This window comes from Clinocottus analis, unplaced genomic scaffold, assembly GCF_023055335.1.
Source record: "Clinocottus analis isolate CAN_PGR_092001 unplaced genomic scaffold, fCliAna1.0.p SCAF_12, whole genome shotgun sequence".
Taxonomy (NCBI): Eukaryota; Metazoa; Chordata; class Actinopteri; order Perciformes; family Cottidae; genus Clinocottus; species Clinocottus analis.
This window is the reverse complement of record NW_027175843.1, coordinates 15,929,148-15,949,126: the sequence shown is the minus strand read 5'-3', so window position 1 is coordinate 15,949,126 and position 19,979 is coordinate 15,929,148. Positions and strand designations below refer to the sequence as shown.

The following is a 19,979-nucleotide window of genomic DNA, read 5'->3' as shown; positions in this document are numbered from 1 at the left end:
ATCATTCATCATCAATCCAGGGGAGATCTTCCTGTATCTTTTAATTACACAAAACAGTACATCATCAAACTCTGCACCAACTGGTTAGCTAATAACTAGCCATCTATGTTTTCTCATCACTTAAAACCAATCCTATAAAACGCTGACATATTTGTGGAAAGCTTTCCAGGAGACAACCTTCAACTTTCAACTTGACTTATGTCCACACAGGGCAGTTAATTTCAAGCATATCCAGTCACTGCAATGCAGTTCATAAAAATAATGGGAGTCTGATATCAGTGGTCAAAGTTCAGGGCAGTTATGATTTTTCCCTGATGTCATTCATGAGACTGTTTGCACCTAATTTTCCAAGAAGGGTTCAAATATCCTATTCATGCCAACTGAGTGCTTTGTTGGTAGTTTGCAGATGGTGTGGTCTTGTGTGCACTTCCTCTCGTTCCTTCTCTTTCTGCTTTTTTAGTCAAACAAATCAGATAAAATGTGGGCGAGGCTCGGATAAGATTTTGTTGGGATTCCAGTTTGGAACAGAAGACTCAGCTCAGCACAAGAGTCTTTCTACCAAAAGGATCAGCGCCGGTTTCAAAATGACATTTACTAAAAAGTATCCAGGCTTTCAAATGACGCAATGCATGTTTTTGTGTTAATACAAGGAATATTTCATCTCACACTCTTTTATTATGTATGCACATCTTCCCATACTGGTCAAAAACACCACTACTCTGTATATATTGTGTTTAAAAGAGTAAAGGCCCTCAACCCTCTAAAATAGTCTGCAATTCAAAATAAAGATGTTACATTTGTTGGTGATGTTTTAATTGTATCCAGCAACTTTCCCCAAAGGATGTAAGGGGATCAGAAAAGAGAAAAATAAACACTGAATTGATACTGTGGTGTGATCAGCAACATTTTGTTCTCCTTGTGTTTCATTGTCTTTATATTTGAGAACGTTTAAGATACATCTGTCTCGCGAACGCTCAGCGCAAAAATATATATATATATATATATATATATATATATATATATATATATATATATATATATATATATATATATATATATATATGATGATTTAAACTTCAGAATGTAACCTGAAGGTTTAAGTATGAGCTGATTTACCATTTCATCTGCACAATAGTTACTGCAAAAAATCTACTCTGTGAAGTGACCACGTGGTGGTGCCAGAGTCCTATGGATCCCTAAATGTCTTGTCCATAGTAGAAAATGGCATCGCCTCTGGACCGCCATGGGCACGACGTTTGACCTTTTGCTGTGTGCACTGTGTGGTCAAGAATGCTGCATCAGCCAGTTCTTAATAGGACCACTTACCAGTGAGCTTTTCACTGGTACCATTCAAGTGATTGTGTTTGCATGCTGGGAATTCATATAATGTCCATTAAAAATACTAATACACGAAAATAAAAAGTTTTGTATGGATTCTGCAGACAGTCAGGAACGTCACCATACGCACAGGGCTCTGTTCTTTATTTCCAATGTGACTCACCACTCATCACCCAACAAATACAACACAATAAAAAAAAAACTACCAGTGAAGCGAGACGACATGTGTGAACGTGTAAAGGGTTAAACACGTGAACGTGTTGCCGAACAAAACCGGATAACAGTGACATCGAGCCTCTTACTTGACTCCTGGACGGAGAGAGTGAGACTTCAGAGGTGCATCTTTTGTCTGACTCGCTGCACGACTGCGCGCCGACCTCGTTGGAGTCTCCAGACGCGCAGTGGAGGATTTTGCGCACTGACTTCAAGTCGAGCTGAAGAGAGCGCACAGCGCGCGGACTGCTGTCGACTCACTGCAGTCCTGTCTCTCGGATCCGGGCTCACTTTGCTGTAGTTGACCGCGCACATCGTTATTTCAGAACCACCATTGCCCGGGAAGAAGGGGTCTATATAGTCTTCAGATTATTTCGGTTTGGCTTGATTCGCAATTTAGAGGAGAGTTGTGTGAGCTGAGCCATTGAATGTAGCCGTTCCACATTGTTTGTAGAGAACTACAAGTGTCCCAGCTGCTCAGGGGACATTGACTCCACATCCTGAAGAGGAGACGTCTGTGAGGATTTTAGGACTCTTTCCCAAGAGTGGATTGAACAAGGGTGATTGCAACTAAGTGAGGTATTACATTTTTTTTTTTTAAAGGTAAGGAAAAGTTTATGTCTTCTCCCAAATATACGATTCAAATGGGAAACCTTTGTAGTCCAAAGGGGTTTAAAGTGATTTCACATAGTAGATGTTGTCACTTTTCTTGCAGGTGATCATAGCAATGCTTCAACAGCATGCGCGTCTGTCCCTCTCCAAATCTCCCAGAGAGGATTTAAGCGCCGCTCATTTTGAATAAGTCAAGAAGTCATCGAAGATGAGAGCTCTGCAAACATTCCTGTTTCTGTTCCTCCTGCACCAGGTGAGGTGTGAGATGTTTGCATGAAACTAGAATATGTTGAACTACATTCGTGACTAAGAAGGTTTTAAAAAGAAAGTTAGAGACAGCGAGTGACTTCTATGTGCTATCTGCGTTTTTAAATGTTGTATTATTCCTCTTATTATATATTTTTTAATTATCATTGTAGGCCCCTTACAAAACATGTAGTTTTTTTCACTTCATGTTGTATATATTCAAATCCTATAGTTCATATGTTTGTATTTTTTCCCCCATTTATTGTAGATCTGCATATCGCTCCATCAAAGTGAGATGTATCTATCACCACATCATGACAGCCATTGTTCCTTAAATTCAGATCTGATTTTATTTAACAGTCATCTGCAGCAAATATGTTGGTCGACATGAACACAAAGTCTTACAAGGGATAAACTTATTTGGTGTCATTTAGCCATATTCAATATAATATAAAAAAATTGTATTTCAATGATAACGTTTGTTACAAACATTTATTAAGTCCGAGGATATCTCATCACCTTTACAAATATGGTGATCTATCATTTCTTCATCTTGTGCTAAATACACATTTCAGAAACATTGCTTGTCAAGTTGATTGGATTCAATTTTGCAGAGCAGACTGTGACTTTATCAATTGCCATAATTTATATAACAATATTCAATACATCATCATAATAGCATCTGAATTAACTAATTGTTCATATTTGGAATTGTGAATTTTATTAGGAAACATTTAGATATATAAAATAAATTGTGCATGTCTATTTGTACAATAAAACAGAACATTTACTTTGCACACTTTAATGTGAGTATATTGCTTCTTATATTACAAAGACCAATTTTGCAGTATTATATTAAATGCAGTATTCATTGAAGAGTTAAAAAAATAACTGAATATAAACTAGCATTTACTGATGTGTCTGTTTGCAGAGTGTGTAGTTTTTTGTTTTATATATGTGGTGAGTTTTTATTTATTATATTATCTCCTTAGTACCAAGTCTCTGTCACTTATGGCTTAACAAAATGACAAAAAACAACAACTGCCTATTCATTATTCAGCTACATTGCGGGGATATTTTGTGGTTAGCAATCCTCTTCTTTTATTTTGCTTCCGGGCTTGAACAAGGCTTGACCTCTGTGCTGAACCCTCGACAGCCGTATACCATTTTAAAGACAAATACGAACAATAGGTGTAAATTGCACAACCCACAGGTTTTCAAAGCCTGCACTGTTCCTCCTTTAGGACTTAAACAATTTGATGAAATCACAAATCCTTATGTGAAATGAATAGTATTTACCAGAGATTGAAATCTTTCTGTAGTCTAATTCTCTTATTATTGCAGGAATAAGCTCTCCAAAGGAAGATCATAAGCCTTAGGGAAATATAAAGGTCTTTTCTTTCATCTTTTTTTTTTTTCAACGGCTGTTGATGGCAGTTGAATAAAGTGTGGGTTTTTATCATGGTCATCCTTGCTTAACGGACTCTTGCCGTGATCACACCTGGACAGAAAATGCCATGTGATTGAAGAAGTTCCTCACATCTGCGCTATCCTCAAAGAGGGCTTCTTTAAAGATCTTTAAAGCCTTGAACTGCGCAGATGTGGCGGCAAAGTGATGTCTGCTCTGGCTGCTGTTGTAATCAGACTTGTGCCTATTGGGAGCTCTGCCTCCAGAGAGAGAGAGAGAGAGAGAGAGAGAGAGAGAGAGAGACAGAGAGAGAGAGAGACAGAGAGAGAATGGCCGCATCCCTGGAGAGGCTCTCTTCATATGCTTCAGTGGCTTCCCTCCCAGTAGACCCAGCACTGTCTGACTGGGGACATACTGGCCCTTTCAATATTCCTCCACCTTCCAAAAGATAGAACACGTTCAAATACCAGGCTGACGCTCACTAAAGGAAAGGAGTTTGCACTAAACTTCTTGAGCTGCAAACAACTTTTTTTCCTTGTGCGTTGCTTCGTATTATAGTTTACTATGAGGACTGTAAGGATGTGAGGATGGTGACGTGGCAAAGTTGCAATGCTTGCTTTTTAACCCACGGCACCAGACGGTGCATCTCAAACAACTGGACACTGAGTTACGCATTCTTCCTGTAGTGGATATTTCAGTGTGTGAAGCAACCGTTAGTCCCACATATGTGAGAGCCGCATCGTCCAAAACACGAAACGAACACACACATTTTTTTAAAATTTCTTGTGCATTGCTCGTACAGAAAACACACAGAACATGAATCAAATAGGGAAAATGTAACCCCGGCCCGAGCATCTGTGCCATACCCCAGGGACAAATAAGAGGGTCAAAGCCATCCTGGGAGAATCCATTCTTCCCCATGACATCTGGCGCAGTTATCCTGTGTGCCATGACAGCAGAACAATGGAGATGGAGATAAAAACATACTTGAGAGCTGCTCTCTGCCAACTCCCTCTGTCCTGCCCTGCAGATTGCACGCAGGGAACGTGGGGTTTTCCGACGCTGCTCGGGATTAAGTGTGAGGAGACGTTGACAAAGTCTATTATGCCTTTGTATCTTATTGCCGGGGTGGGAGCTCTTCGGTAATGTTGTGTCATGACAAAGCATCTACGGGGCTAGTGCCAAGAGGATCAGCGGCGGTGTTAAATGTATATCTACCTCCTCTGTTCTCGTAAACGGCGCCCAGGGTTGGACTGAGCAGGGCTGGAGCGAGCATCCTGATAGAAGAGTGTGACGCATTAAAGAGACAAAGCTTAGCTGGTTACTCGTAAGCTGAACATGTCTTGTCCTCTGGATCCGCCACATGCTTGGAGTTCATCCCTGCAACTTTGATGTGCACTGATTTGAGGGATTACAAGTCATTTCCCACAGGATTTCACATTCATTTCAACAGTTTATTTATTCATTTATTAATCGCATGGTTATTTATCTGCTCATCCCTCCGCACAAATGTAAAATCGTTAGAACAAGAGAGTCAGAATGTGAAGTCGATTTGAGTCCGTTTTTAGCCGCTAATATTATTGTAAAAATTTGCAAGCGGACTTTTTTTCTTTTTTTTTTTTCCCCCCGCTTGTGTTTTTTCTCTGCAGTGCTTGAGAAAAACATCGAGGCTCTATTCAAAGTCAGAAGAGGCTCTGGCAAGGACAACAGTTTTATCCCCGTCTTCATAACAAAACACAAATTCTACATAAATTCCCTCTCTAAGGGCTCTTTAACCCTTTTCCCCTTCCTCATGCTCAATTAGGTTTGGTTTTATTATTTATTTATTGTATATTTAAAGGCAACTAACACTGGGAAGAGTAATAAAATGTACAGTGGGGGGATTAGGAGCAGCTCTTTAATCTCACGCTTCTGATAATACTGCATGGGCTGATTGATTAGTTTTTCAGGAAGCTTATGTCAGAAAAACCTAATCCGTCTTTGGATTGTGCCAGCCTTGTAAGGTTTTCCGTGCTGCCACTTTATCATGGCGGCGAATTACAGAGCTGCTGGGCTGTGATAAGGTCCTCGTCTCTTTTACAGACCCCACCGCCCAACCCCATGCACCCCCACTTCCCTTCCCTCTGGACAATAAAAAAAAATTGTGTTTATATTCTTCACATCCCTGCTCTGCCTGGTCCTCACATCAACCTCTCCCAGGATTTGCCTTGTAAGAAAGTGAGCGAAAAAAAAGAGTGGAACTTAAGTCTTCAAAAACCCACCAGAAAAAATTGGGTGTGGAGGGAGAAAAATATGAGAGAAAATGGCAGGCAGGCCAGTAGAAATTTCTGTAGAAGTGATTAAACATGGATTGACGGAGTGAAAGGGCCTTGAATGCATGCGCTGCCTTCCAGGAATCATTTGAGGCCTTACATGGTGCCGATGTGTATCTGCGCTCATATTGGGGTCACAATCTTCCTAGCCAGCAGGCTTGACTGGATAATCCCTCATAAACAATACTGTCTCTGGCATTTGCAGTCCTCGGCCTGTATGTTGTCTCAGACCTCTAAAGGAAAGGTTGCCATTGCCGCGCGTTAAATCCCTCAAATGTATCTTGCAGGCACTACAGGTCGTATTGACTGTGTCGAGCCTTGTAACCTATTTCTTTTCCAATCATCAATCATAATTGTGTGTGCGCTGGCAAAAAAATCCATGATAAAGGTCCTGAAATGGAAGGAAAGAAGTTCCAAATGATTGATAGGTGTGAAGCAATTGCCCTTTGCATTGACAATAACCATAATCTGGCTTGTGGATGGACCATTAAAGACTTAGCTCAAACAATTATAAGCAGTTTGATTACTCCCCCCTCAGCTTCTCTTATGATGTGAACCGTTCGGATGAAGTGAAGTTCCGAGCAGCTCTCCTAAGTCGCACCAACTGTGTCGGCTCCGGTGCAGGAAACGCCGGGTTTAATATGGTTTTTGAGTTTTCCGATCTTAGTCCACAGCTATGAATTTTTATGGGCGATGTGCAGCCCGAGGCGGTGTTAGATCTGGAGGCTCCGCTACCTCATAGCATTGTCATTACCGCTCTGCAGGGTTGGAAACATCCAGCACTCTCTAAAGCGCAACCTCGCTGTTAAGCTGCTCTTTTACTGCCTGCATCGCTTTCCACTGCTGTGCTGCAACAAAAGGTGGTGAGCAGTTCAGATACAGCAGGTGTTTTGTCTGAATCGTGTGTGTGGATGATGGATTATCGTTTGGGGGAAACGGGAGGGGGGGGTGGGAGGGGGACACTTTTTCTTTTTAATACATCAAATATTGCAAGAGTTGTGTTGTTGCTTCACAGCCGTGAGTGTTCCTGCATTCATGTTTGAAATACCAGAGTCAGGATCGGCTGCGTCTTCAAGTCAAACCACGTCTCTATAGGCACAGAAGCAAAGTTTCTGCCACTTCTCAAACACTTTGACATGTAAAGTTCTTAATTACTACCTTGTTTGGTACTTTGGAGAAGGCAATCATTCTGCATGTCAGAGCTCGGAAAAATGATTGACCTATTTAATTAAAACTGTGTTGCTTTCCTGTAAAAGGCTAGGTGTGACAGCTTTAGAATAAGTACAATAAATCTCCTTTTTGATTATTCTCACTTTTACATTTCCTCCTCTGCCTCCAGGCTTTGAGGCCTTTCTTTTCAGCTTGTCATTTCCAGCCCTAACAAAGCACTGTCAGCTCCCCTCTGTCTTTGTATATTTCTTGTGAAGTACCTGTCTTCACAGCTACTCTGAGAGAACGGAAGTAACGTCTTCCCCACTCTTGTTTCTTCTTCAAAGGGAGCTGCTTCTGTGAAATCAGCCGAGGCGCAATCTGCTTTGAGAACAGAAACATTCGCTCTGTCAAATTCGGTGGACGCACGTTTGAGCCAATCAAGCGAAAACATTTCTGAATAAAACATTTGTATCATTTGCAGCATGGATTTGAAGAGTGGGAAATACTAAATTGAAGTTGTCACATGCGTACAAAAAAAGCTCAGTGAGAGAAACATTTAGATTACGTCCCCCTGAGATGAAAGGGAAAAGAGGGAAACTGGAACACGGAAGTGTTCACGTCAGAGGAGCATGCCGTGCCTCAAGTATTAGCTGAGGACTTTTACAAGCATGCCAGCATTGTTGTACAAAGTAGAAGGTGTTGAAAACTGGTCAAGAGAATGATAATTACACAAAGTTCGACATGCTTTGTGGTATTATCCTCCTGAATCCCCGCTATCAGACATACGGAGGTGTGCTGCAGGTGTCAGGAGCCAGAACAGCAGTTGGAGCTTTGACCATGTAAGGGGATTATGAAACTGATGATGCGTTGAAAGGTATCGCCTGCCCAAAAGTGAAGTGTTCAGGGCTTTGCCGCTGTCACATGTGGCAGGTGCAGAGATAACACGAGCATCCAGATTACCTGACGGCTCTCGTCCCAGAGGCCCGCCTCGCACCCCTCTTCTTCTCTCCGAGTGAGATCTTAGCTAACACTTTCTGAACACCTGTCATCGTCGCTGCATTTACATTTACCACACCAAGTCATTCCCACCAACAGCCCTGCCCCCTAATGCAGGTTGAAAAACAATCAAATGACAATGATCTCGTGTGGTTTGGGCACAAAGGAAGTGCGGTTTTGCAAATTGCAACTTTTAATTGATATAGTATTGGATACACAGTAAATATTCACACAACTCCCTACATTTCGTTTTGCACAGTACACAAACAGAGGTCTCTTGGACTATAGTCCCACCTTAGTTGCTCTGACGCACTGAGGATGACATACATGTGTTTGCAGTGGCGTTAGTTGAAAGCTTGGTGCATCGGTATCAGCCGCCGGGGGGCCACTGGCCAACCGTCTTCATTAGCCGAGTTCGATAACGATGCTGAAACCCCCGTATGGACGGAGATCAGTGGATTAGTGTGGAAGTAGCCTCAATTTAATAATATCTACAGTTGAGCTCAGCAGCAATCGACTGCGTCAATATAAGAACTCGAAGATTGGTACCAGGCTTCGAAAATATGTTTCCCTGAACAAGAGAATTAAAGGCGGCAACTTTTTAGTTTGAACACAAATATGACAAACAAACCTGATCCAAGGGCTTGTACAGCAAGTGCACTGTATTGAACCACTCCAATCACCGTTCACTTCCTGCTGCCTGAAAGTGAGGAGGGGATTTTGGCAATAACATTGCAGCAATAAGACGAGACCAGTGCGATATTGACACTGGTTTGCTTCAAGTGCGGCTGCCTGTAAGTTGGTTGAAAAACACCTGATTGACTCCAACTTGTTTTGCATTACGACACTTTTTGCATATCAGAGATTTCTGTTGCAAATAGTTTTGACCATAAGAGTAGTTGCTGTGTTTCATGCATGAAAGGGCAGACCACTAAGTTGATGTAATACGCTCTCGGTATGAAAGCTGTAACAGGAGATGCTCCTACAAATGTCAGCGAGGTCTGAGCTAAATGAGCTATAATTTCCTGCAATTTGTCCCGTTTATTACCACACTAAAGCGCGGTAATACAATTCTGTCTTGGCAGCTTCCACACTGCAGGAGAGGTAATTGTGTCTGATTTGTGCAATTTAGTGTTGTGCTTCCTGTAACGAAATGCACATTAATGATACCAAATCCTTCACTGGGAGGATTCACGCTAACACTGCAACTAATCAAAGTCCGTCAGTGTCCGAAGACGATGGGGCGAGGTGGGCTTCCAGTCTGTCAGCTGCTGGAAGGAGAAGAAGAGTATAGAAACACACTGACACTAGAAACATGACTAATAACTCACAACGTAGGATTCATGATAGCCGCAGGAGGGTTATGATATGTGCAGTAATTTATGCTAATCATAGGAGGTGAGCAGCCCAGAGTGACATGAGCAGTCAAATAACTTGTTGCCACAACAGGCTTCAAAACATAGTTCATTTCCGTTCAATGTGTGAGGTGCACAGGCATCATAACTTCATGAGCTCCATTTGTTCAGCTTTATTTATGTAAGAATAAAAAAGGACTCGTATGGACAGTGAATCTTTATTGACAACTCAAGTGGTCTGAATACTTGTTTTATTTCTTGAGCAGCATTAACATGCATTAGTGTAGAATGAGCTTAATTAGCGTAGAAAGCATTTTTGCCTGTTTCTGTTCAAATTCCTCCCCCTTGTGTGTTCCCCCTTGTGTTTCCTCTTAATGTTTGTCTGTTTGTAGTCATGCTGGGCCAGCGGTCTAAACAAGTTTGTTGTTCATTAATTTGACCACGTCTCCTGCTATTTTCTGTTTCTTTGTGCTTGCCGCTTTGGTTTTGGTGACAGTTTTCATTATACATTCATTGTGAAGCAAGAATCCACAGTTGCACAATTATTCAGTGTGTGGCGATAGATCAACGTTTGATCATTTCACTCACTCCGATAATTGACTCCTCGTCACCTCTCTTCCTGAGCGTCTTGATAGCTCTCGCACCTTCTTCACATAAATATTAGTGTCATAACAACGTGATACACACTCTTTTCTGTCAGCATTAACAGATGGAATTAATGGGCTATGGTGATACATCAATGATGATACTGATGTTATTACAGTAATTAAAACATCAGCATCACTTTCGCTCCCTCTCCTCTCACCTTCAACACTTAAATATTAGCTGTTGACAGGAGGAGCGTTAAGGCCTTTGAACGCCCACAACCTTTAAATAAACTCATAGATGCTCAGTATTTTATTTAAAATGTATTCTGTCTAAAAATGTAATGAAAAAATAATTACATCTCACCCTTAACGGGCTCCAAATGTAATTACACATTAGATAGGTACTGGCCAGTCCTAATATTCCCCACAAATTATTACAAGTATGTGGATGATGAATTCAGCCACCGATTCAATATTGGATCTATAACATCTTAAGCAAGAGTGTTAGGATATTAAAGCTGTGGTCTGTCTGATTCTCACAAAGGTCAGGTGGTAATGGCCTGAAGGATTATACTGTAGGGGAGTAGATATGCTACATGCACACTCTCTCACACACACACACACACACACACACACACACACACACACACACTAACCGGAGCCTGCTGTGATTGGTAAGGTGCCCCCGGTGTGGATTTGCTGTTGCGATCCACCACAGTGCAGAAGCACCTGTCATGTGTTTCCCTGGACGGCCCCTGATTAAAAGTGATGGCTCTGGAGCGTGAGGCTGTTCCAGCGATCAGAGCACCAATCTATTCTTCAGCAGCGTGTAGACTTTGGGCTCTGGACTGCTTAAGCGCCTCCAGGGCCTTCTCTCCTGGAACCGGCTCTGGGTGTGAATCATTACAAATGATATGCCCTGTAACATCAGTAGGAAGATGGCTGGGGGAAGGACGCCGGGCAAGGGATTGCAGGTTGAGAACGGGTTTAATGCGAGTGGAGCCGCTTGTCATGTTGGGTGCTAGAAAGCAAGAGGCTGCAGTCAATCCGGGGTCTTATAGCAGTAGTGGCGGGGCAGATCGAGTGTGGCAGGTGTTGTGTTGGGAAAGTATTACAGACGGCACTGGTGAAGGTCCAGATTTTTACCACGAAGAAGCGCATCAAGTTAATGAAGCTTCAGACACAGAAAATTAGCAAAGAAATGAATTGCACCACCAAAGTGAGGTCAATTTGCACAGATAAATCCATGAAGAACAGTGGAGTGAATCATTGGAACAGCTCTGCTTGCACTGATGAGCAGGTTAATTACCCATTTTGTTTATTGTGAGGAAGATGCCTGAAACCCGTTTCCCCCAGACGCATATCCCAACCTTATGAGCTGGAAAAAGATCAACTATGGAAAACTCCGAAAAAAGATTATTTTAGCTGACTGATACTAGGAACTTGGTAATGAGGATGCCACAGAGGCTCGCGTGGAGAAAGCAGATCCCAGAGCATGAATGGGGGCCACATTGTCAACGATGCCAGGTATAGCGAGAGATACCATCACAACCCCTTCGCAGTCGAGCACAATGTCGCCGGCTGCTCGCTGCAAATGCATTTTAATGACGTCTCTTCAGATGATCCAGAAGCCAGATGTCACTGGCTTCTTAATAACTTTCTAGAGGCTAGTTCTGGTCACTGTGGCAATTACCTTTATGTCAGGTCTCTAAAAGATATGTCTACCCACGGGACAAGCAGACAGCCAGCACCATAATGCTCATCACAGATGAATGTGGAGGCTGATTCATCTTGACTCAATGTGTGGCCCGCTGCCGCCCAGACTACTGTCTGTTTTTAAGTTCCTCTAATGCCTCTCAACAGTATTGATTGAGACAACATTGAATGAACATTGAATATAGTACATGTGGCGTCAAAACTGAACATTTACAAATGATCATTGAATCATACTGGGGGCGTTTGTGCACAGAAATAGCATAATAAAAACATGACGAATGTTGAGAAAATAAAAGTCAGTCAACTTTACACAGAAAATACAACATGTTCATAAAAACAAGAAGACAACCATATTTCAAATGAGAATCATAGAGCCCATACTATTTAATATATTTAAAATACTTGAAGGCTGAAGTTCATGCACCATTGGTTTACTTGTTAAAAGTAGTACCCGTAATCATTTTTCACTATGAATGCATAACAAAACAATAATTTCTAATATATATATATTCTCTAAATTTGTTTTTAAACACAAACATTTTACAGTTGAAACTGGCAAACAATGTATTGTTTGAACTGTTCTTAAATTACCTCAAACATATGCTCGGCATTGCCCAACTACAAGTTATTGTTTATTATCAGACGTTTATGGTGACAGATGCTATCAGCCCTGCTATACTATATATATATATATATATATATATATATATATATATATATATATATATATATATATATACATATACACACATATATATATATATATCATTATATTTGGCATTATATTATATTCAAAAGCTCAGACACAGGATCAAAACTCAAGCCAAAGTGTTTTTTGAAGTTTCTTTTATATGTTCTAGGTCAGGTGAATCAGTCTGCCACATGCTCATCAAAAAATAACTAAGACACCTTAAATCAAAGTATCAAAGATCTGCTTGTTGGCTCATTAGTCTACAATATTCACTTCCAGACCCTACATTTAACTAAAGGTGTAAAATACATAAATTGAAATAAAAAAGAAATCTCTGTTCCTGAGATTACAGTGTGTAAATTTCAACACAGCAACACTCTCCCTGTCAGTGGTGATGCAAAAATGATGATAAAGGAATGCAATAAATAAATAACATCAAACATCTACCATCTGCCATTCACACCTTCAGTATAATGAAACCTTGCTTTGGCCAGACTTAAATATGTTTGGTTATAAAAAGTGGATATCTATTAAAATGACGGACCTAATTTATAGTTCACCACCTTTATGTTTGATGCTCTATTACTTTACAAGCCACATATAACCTTTGACTGCTGTGGTATTTTAGATGTAATATCTATGCTTGGGGGGGTTGTAAAGTTTGTGCATCTATTTGCGTTTTTGCTGAGAACGTACAGGAAAAGGAAGGAACTAAACCACACAGACAGATATCCGCAACGTTTGCCATTAGTCACTTTGCCGAGTGCTGTTGAAATGAGGTCTGGTGTTTTCAGCTCCATAAGTCTGCAGTTATTATCATAATAATGTCTTGTTTCAAGTCGCCCCGAAACGCCTCTAGCACAGCAGCACCGATTAAGAAATCTTAATTAAGCTTTTGTAGACTCTCCTTCATCAGACCTTGCCACTTTTTTTTCTTTTTTCCGCAGCGTCTTGGTGAACGTACAAAAACTCGGATTCCTTTAGTCTGTTTTTAAGAGACTCCACTTCTGCCTAAATGAACGAGGTGTGCTAGTGTGTGTGTGTGTGTGTGTGTGTGTGTGTGTGTGTGTGTGTGTGTGTGTGTGCGTGCCGATGCTGCGTGTGTGCAGGGAGAAAGAAACCAAAGCCTATGTGTCACTGCGAGCTTTCAAGTTCCCAGTGCTTCATCTCTCTCGGGGCATATAAGTATTAGATATCCCTCTGCTGATCCCCTTGTTGTCACAGCAATTTCCCCAGTTGCTCATCATACTTAAACTCCTCTCTCATTTCCATTATAATCACCCTATACAAAGCTCACCTGAGATTTACACTGAAAGACAAAATTTGGTTTCACCTCTTAAGCTTGCACAGCATGACTCCCAATATGTAACGGATATAACAGTTTGGGCTGGTGGGGAGACGAGTGCTGCGTCCTCCTTGATCACAGCGGTGAAGACATGTTCCTGTCGGGAGCCCGCAGATTTTTATGTCCAGCGTCGCCTGTTGTTGTGATGCGGGAACAGTCAAATCAAATTAAAAGCTGAGCTTACACGAGGTATCACTAAGTGGCAGTATCGGTGAGGGAATATTGCCACCGGAATTGGTTGATTAAATGACTGTGCAGGTGATGAGCTACACGGAGGGACATTCTTACAGTGTAGCCTCATTCATCCATGTTTACAGGGAGCAAGTGTCTTAATTAAGCATCGGGAGGGCTGATAGATGGGTCAGGCTCACTGTCCGTGGGAGACGCATTGATTTCACATTACATATCCAGATGGTCGAGCCATTAGGCCCCGCTTGCCAGTACATTAAGGTGTTACTCCCGTCTGGGACGTAAAGAAGAGTTCTCATTATAAGATTCACAGTGGGCACACCATGAGATGCATACAGCCCCTTTACACGCCGAACAGAAAGCTGCACAGGATTGTGAGTGGAACAAAAACAAATCGTCAGAGAGAGACCTAGTTTGTTAGCATTGTACACATGTGCCTCAGTTAGGCTTACAGCAAAATTATAATTAGTCTGAAAGTAGTGTGCACCAGCACAGTGAGAATTCAAACAGCCGCTGCTCAGTGCTTTCAACATCTGCTTCTCTCAGTGATCCCTACAACGGGGCCTGGGGAAAGCCGGCACTACTAATTACTAATAAAACTAGCTAAGCTTATTGCCGTGAATTATTTAAGCTTTATCTGAAGTGGACCAGGAATTGCTCCTGAAGCTAAAAGGCTTTTGGGCAAGAGGAGGGATCACAGTTCATTGCTGCGTCTGGATTAGCACTTAGCCCGTACTTTACCATAGCCTGTGTTATTGTTGGGAACCATTACAAGCTAAAGTTCAGAGGCACGGGGCATCTAAGAATAGCACCGCTGATGTGAGACCTGCTCACAGTCCAGGGGATTTGCATTGTCGTGTAATCCGACAAGTCGTCCTAAAATATTAGAAGCTTCATGCAAATATGAGCCAAGCTGAAGTTTATCGCTGCATCCAAAATGGTTTTCTTACACCCTTGTGCATTTCTTACATTTGTCCCCATTTTTGGTCCTACCAGTGTGAATTCTTGATTCATGCATTGCAGCTACTATTAATACAATTTTAGTCATCTTAGCAACTGGAACTGCCACAGTTTGGTGTCATACTTGCAAAACAATGTTATTTAATTAATGCCTCTCTGTCTAAAGCATCCTTAACATTGTGTAAAGAATGGATTGTCTACTGACATATCAGACAAGCCTTTTTATCTGATTAGCGTTGAAGCTAATCCACTAGCTTGAATAGAAAATTGTTGAAGTTGTGTATTTGATTAATGTCATATGTTACAAAACTGAAAAGTGATGTACAATATGTTTTTTAAACGTTGTTTAATCTGACGTGCATTGTTAATATCTTAAGCTTAAAATTTACCACGTGGACACGATCATCAAACTCACTGCAAGAAAGAGAATAAGCATATTTCCCAAAATGTCAAACAATTAATGAACTGCTTACAGTTATTTTCCTTTTTAAAGACTCCTTCGTTCATAATATTCTGAATACATATTAGTAAAAGAAAAAAAATAGTATTTGTGTTGAAAGCAGTTGTAATACATATTTTCACATTATTGAGTTAAGTCAGTTATCACATGTATTGCCATTTGCCACCAGTGTAACCACAGTTTCACAATGATCGAATAATGCTATTTTACTTCAGTTTAAAATACCAGAAGTTCACCAACGCCATATATTTTATTGTGCCAAGAAATCTTCTTTTTTTATTTTTTATAAAATGACATTTTTTTCAAGGAGTGAGCACTCCTCCTGTCTTATTGAAGTGCCAGCATCTGTTTGAAGCTGTTGTAAACAGTTAGTTTTTCCCGACAAAATGTTTCCCAAGGGTACCATTGTCGTAGTTCAGCATTTTCTAAAATAAATCTTAACTTGTGTGAAAAATGGGTGGCTCCATGCACATTCTGAGTTTCTTTGGCTTTCCCCTCTTCAGTGCTAAAGTGCTGTTTTCTTTATCCTCAGTGCTGAACTGCCGCTGTTTCATTTTAACAGCTCAATCAACACATAAGTTGTCAATCAGTGATGAATACCCTCTGATTTTCTGTTATACGTCTCGCCTGTGAAACCTATCACCGCCCATGTGAACGTCATTGTACTTGAGGAACATTAAATCTGAATTTGTCTGGGCATCAGCGTTGTATTATGTCACTTAATCTTTTTTTCCCCGTCTTCCTTTGCTGTGTTTTTCTGAAGGTCACATGCAGGAAAGAGCATGGAGGAGCCACAGAGCTCATCGAGTGGGGCGACACTGATAACGAACAGAAGATTTCTCCCACGGGGGCCAGTCCACGCATCCTCAACCCCCTGCGTTTGTTTGCCAAGGGGTCCCCCGGGTTCAAGAGCAACATGAGGGAAATTACATATTTACAGAACATGGAGGACTTCTGGGACTGGTTATCTAACCAGACAGATGCTCAGGGTGCACAGGCCAGAACTAAACGCAGGCCCATCGTCAAGACTGGCAAGTTCAAAAAGATGTTCGGTTGGGGGGACTTCCACTCCAACATCAAGACCGTTAAACTCAACCTGCTGATCACGGGGAAGATCGTGGACCACGGGAACGGCACGTTTAGCGTTTACTTCCGCCACAACTCCACCGGCCTGGGGAACGTGTCCGTCAGCCTGGTGCCTCCCTCCAGGGTGGTGGAGTTTGAGATCGCCCAGCAGTCGACGCTGGAGACCAAAGACACCAAATCATTCAACTGTCGCATTGAGTACGAGAAGACGGACCGCAACAAGAAGACTGCCCTGTGCAGCTTTGACCCGTCCAAGGTGTGCTATCAGGAGCAGACGCAGAGCCATGTGTCCTGGCTGTGCTCCAAACCCTTCAAAGTCATATGCATCTATATAGCCTTTTACAGTGTAGACTATAAACTGGTGCAGAAGGTATGCCCTGACTATAACTATCATAGTGACACACCCTACTCCTCCACAGGATGATCTAGCTTTTAGTGTGCGTCTACCTTCTGTTTAATCTTAAAATAATGAAAATGTCAACCTCTAAGCTCCTTGTCCCGCACTACCTAAGTACCTGAAACATGTTGCAGGAAGTGCTATTTATGTAAGGATATACTCTGGAAGGATTTGATGCATTGATAAAACAAAACAACTAAAATGTATATAGCGTACAGATCTAACACTTGAGATAGTTAGGTGTGCAGGGACTTGGTTTTAGGGGTTGACTTGGGATTCAGAGCTAGCTACCAACCCTGTGTGACTCCTCCCCTTCACAGCGGCACATGTTCTGCGTAAACCACTGGTGTAATTAGCATGTAGTCCAGATGTTTTGTTCAAGGCTAGACCATAGGCGAGGAGCCTCCCCGTTGGAGTGCAGAGCTGGCTTATGTGCCAGTGCTCCATCGATGCCAACATCGTCAAACAATATCCTCACCTCATTTAATGGGATGAAATACGACACGACTTTGAATCATGTTAATAATTACAATACGAAGACATTTGAATAGTTATTCAATAGAACGTTAAATTAAATATTTCATATTTGAAACATTGCTCCATTTTGACTGATCGGTTCATTGCCTTCAATGTAGAACTAATATCCATTTGTACCTGTTAACAGAACACAGAGAGGACGGTGTCTATTGTTTCAGCTTGATCAATGGGTATTTCCTCAAGTAGCTCTGAATAATTCACATGGATTTACAACCTATATTTTATCTCTTTATCTTTATAAGGACTGGAATAGTGAATTGATTGATTATGTGCTCAATACCCATGACAAAGTGAATTGATTCAATACGAATCCCACAGGCAAGCAGAGGCCATAATCATAAATCCTTACACATACGTTTATAGATATATATATATATATGTGTCTCCATCCGTGTATAACCTGGCTGCTGCCTTGTGTACTCCTTGAAATGTGTTGGTTTTCTGCTGCAATCATCAAAAGGCATGTGTATGCTAAACTAGTGTGAAATCCAACATCTGTGTTTGCAGGATGCACTTTAAGGCATCAGCCTGCCGGGTGGGCCCCGCAGTGGATTAATGTGTCAGGAGGAGGGAGGGGAGGGAGCGATAATTGCAGGACAGGTGGATTTAGCGAGTCTGGCAGACAATTATCAGCACTTTGTCATGGTCCTGCCACCAGCCCTGACATTACCTGTCTTTAATAGGCTTTAATTAGCCTGGGAAATTTCATTTACCCAAGACCAAGAGTGGAGAAACCAAAAGCAAAAAAAAAAAAAAAAAAAAAAGGTGAAAATACAAAATCCGTCTGGAGTTTTAATGAGAAGTGGGAGCTACATTTTGAAAATGTCATACATTTCCCAATTGTACAGCGGGCTTAAGTTGACTTTTGTGTACAAGTGGGTAACATCCAGTCTTGTAGTAAAGGGTGAAATGTGCTTTGACTTAGCAAATGGTTTCAACAGTTCCTGTTGAAAACCATCAACACAGGACACTTCTAGGTGTTGATTGCGTATATCCAGGGTTCTTAGACTAGGGCATGTGCCACTGACAAATCACATGGCAATTATTTCTGTCAATGTTCCTTTATTTGCTGTATCTCATGTCTTTCCCCATCAGCTGTAAATGATCCTGTCACATGCTACACATGAGAGGTGTACAATAAGGACATTACTAAATCAGAGTTGATCTATGTCGATGTTTTGGTTCCACTCCTTTGTGCAAATGCTGTGTATTAACGTGTAACTCTAAAACTAAACCTGTTTACTTACGGCTTCAGAGTAAACAATGTCAATTTATTCTAAGTTTTCCAGAGAAATATATCAATAAGTATACTGTTCCTTACTTTTGGTGTTTGTTAAGAAATATCATGTAGATATATGTCATATTAATTGCTTGTAGTTATAGATTGCTTTGATTTCCATTTTTGTAACCCTTGCAGATTGTGCCTAATTTTGATTTCCTGCTTGCTTAATCTCGTTTCAACAGTTTCCCCTGTAAAATAGGAGGACAAAAAAAAAGAAAAAGAGCATTACTGTGTGCATAGTGGAAGTACAAATGTTCATTTGGGAATATTTGATTTCATAGGGGGTTCATTTTGTTGAAATGAAATTGTAAAGATCAATTTAGGTTTTTATGGCATTAAACCTCATTTGAACTTGGCTCACAGCACGTTGTCACACTGAGTCAGCTGCAGTCTGTCGGCGCTCACGGTTGTCTCGTTTCATTTCTACAAGGACTTCTCAACAGGATAAACACACCATTCTAAGAGGTACATTTCAGTGTAGCTTTTTAATGGGCAATAAATCTGTGTCCACAGGCGTGGATGATACCAGAGGTACACCTCAGGGAGCACATCCATTTTGCTGTGGCCATCAGTGACAGGGGTCTTTTCATCACTTCCATTACTCTTATCTGATCAGGGTGAAAGGCACCCACTCCTTAGGCATCGAGTCACAGCAGCTTTTCCTGCTGCACACATCCAGATCCTAAAACTAAGGAATGTTAACGTATATTTCACAGGGTTTTAGTTTAATTAATAGACACGCAAATACAAAAATACGGTTAATGTTGACAATTCACCATAATAATTTAAAAAAAAATTAAGATATTCTCGTCAATTTACGTAGTGGAAAATCTGCAGTTACCTCTTAAAAAAATATCCATTGTATAAGTCTGTATGTATAAGTAGTGTTCAAACCAATAATACTGTGTCAAGTCACATACATATTTTAGTGCAGCAGGGTTACAATTTACTATTTAAAATTCAACAGTGGTAAATATCAGGTTTGGCTGCGTCTCTGGACTGACAGTCATCAGAGAGAGAAAATTAATTGGAATAGCAGAAATGCTTATTTCCTGTTTCAACAGACTGGAACACAGAAACAATACATGTTGCATTTG

The 19,979-nt window shown here is 41.1% G+C and overlaps 1 protein-coding gene across 1 annotated transcript; it reads left to right on the top strand.

Moving 5' to 3' along the window:
* The first annotated feature begins 1,658 nt into the window (after positions 1 to 1,658).
* nxph2a (neurexophilin 2a) lies at positions 1,659 to 19,675 on the top strand. The gene is made up of 3 exons (XM_068571787.1): positions 1,659 to 2,154; positions 2,267 to 2,416; positions 16,344 to 19,675. Exons 2-3 carry the CDS (start codon positions 2,372 to 2,374, stop codon positions 17,088 to 17,090), a joined length of 792 nt encoding a protein of 263 aa, XP_068427888.1. The 5' UTR covers positions 1,659 to 2,154; positions 2,267 to 2,371; the 3' UTR covers positions 17,091 to 19,675.
* Positions 19,676 to 19,979: the final 304 nt, after the last annotated feature.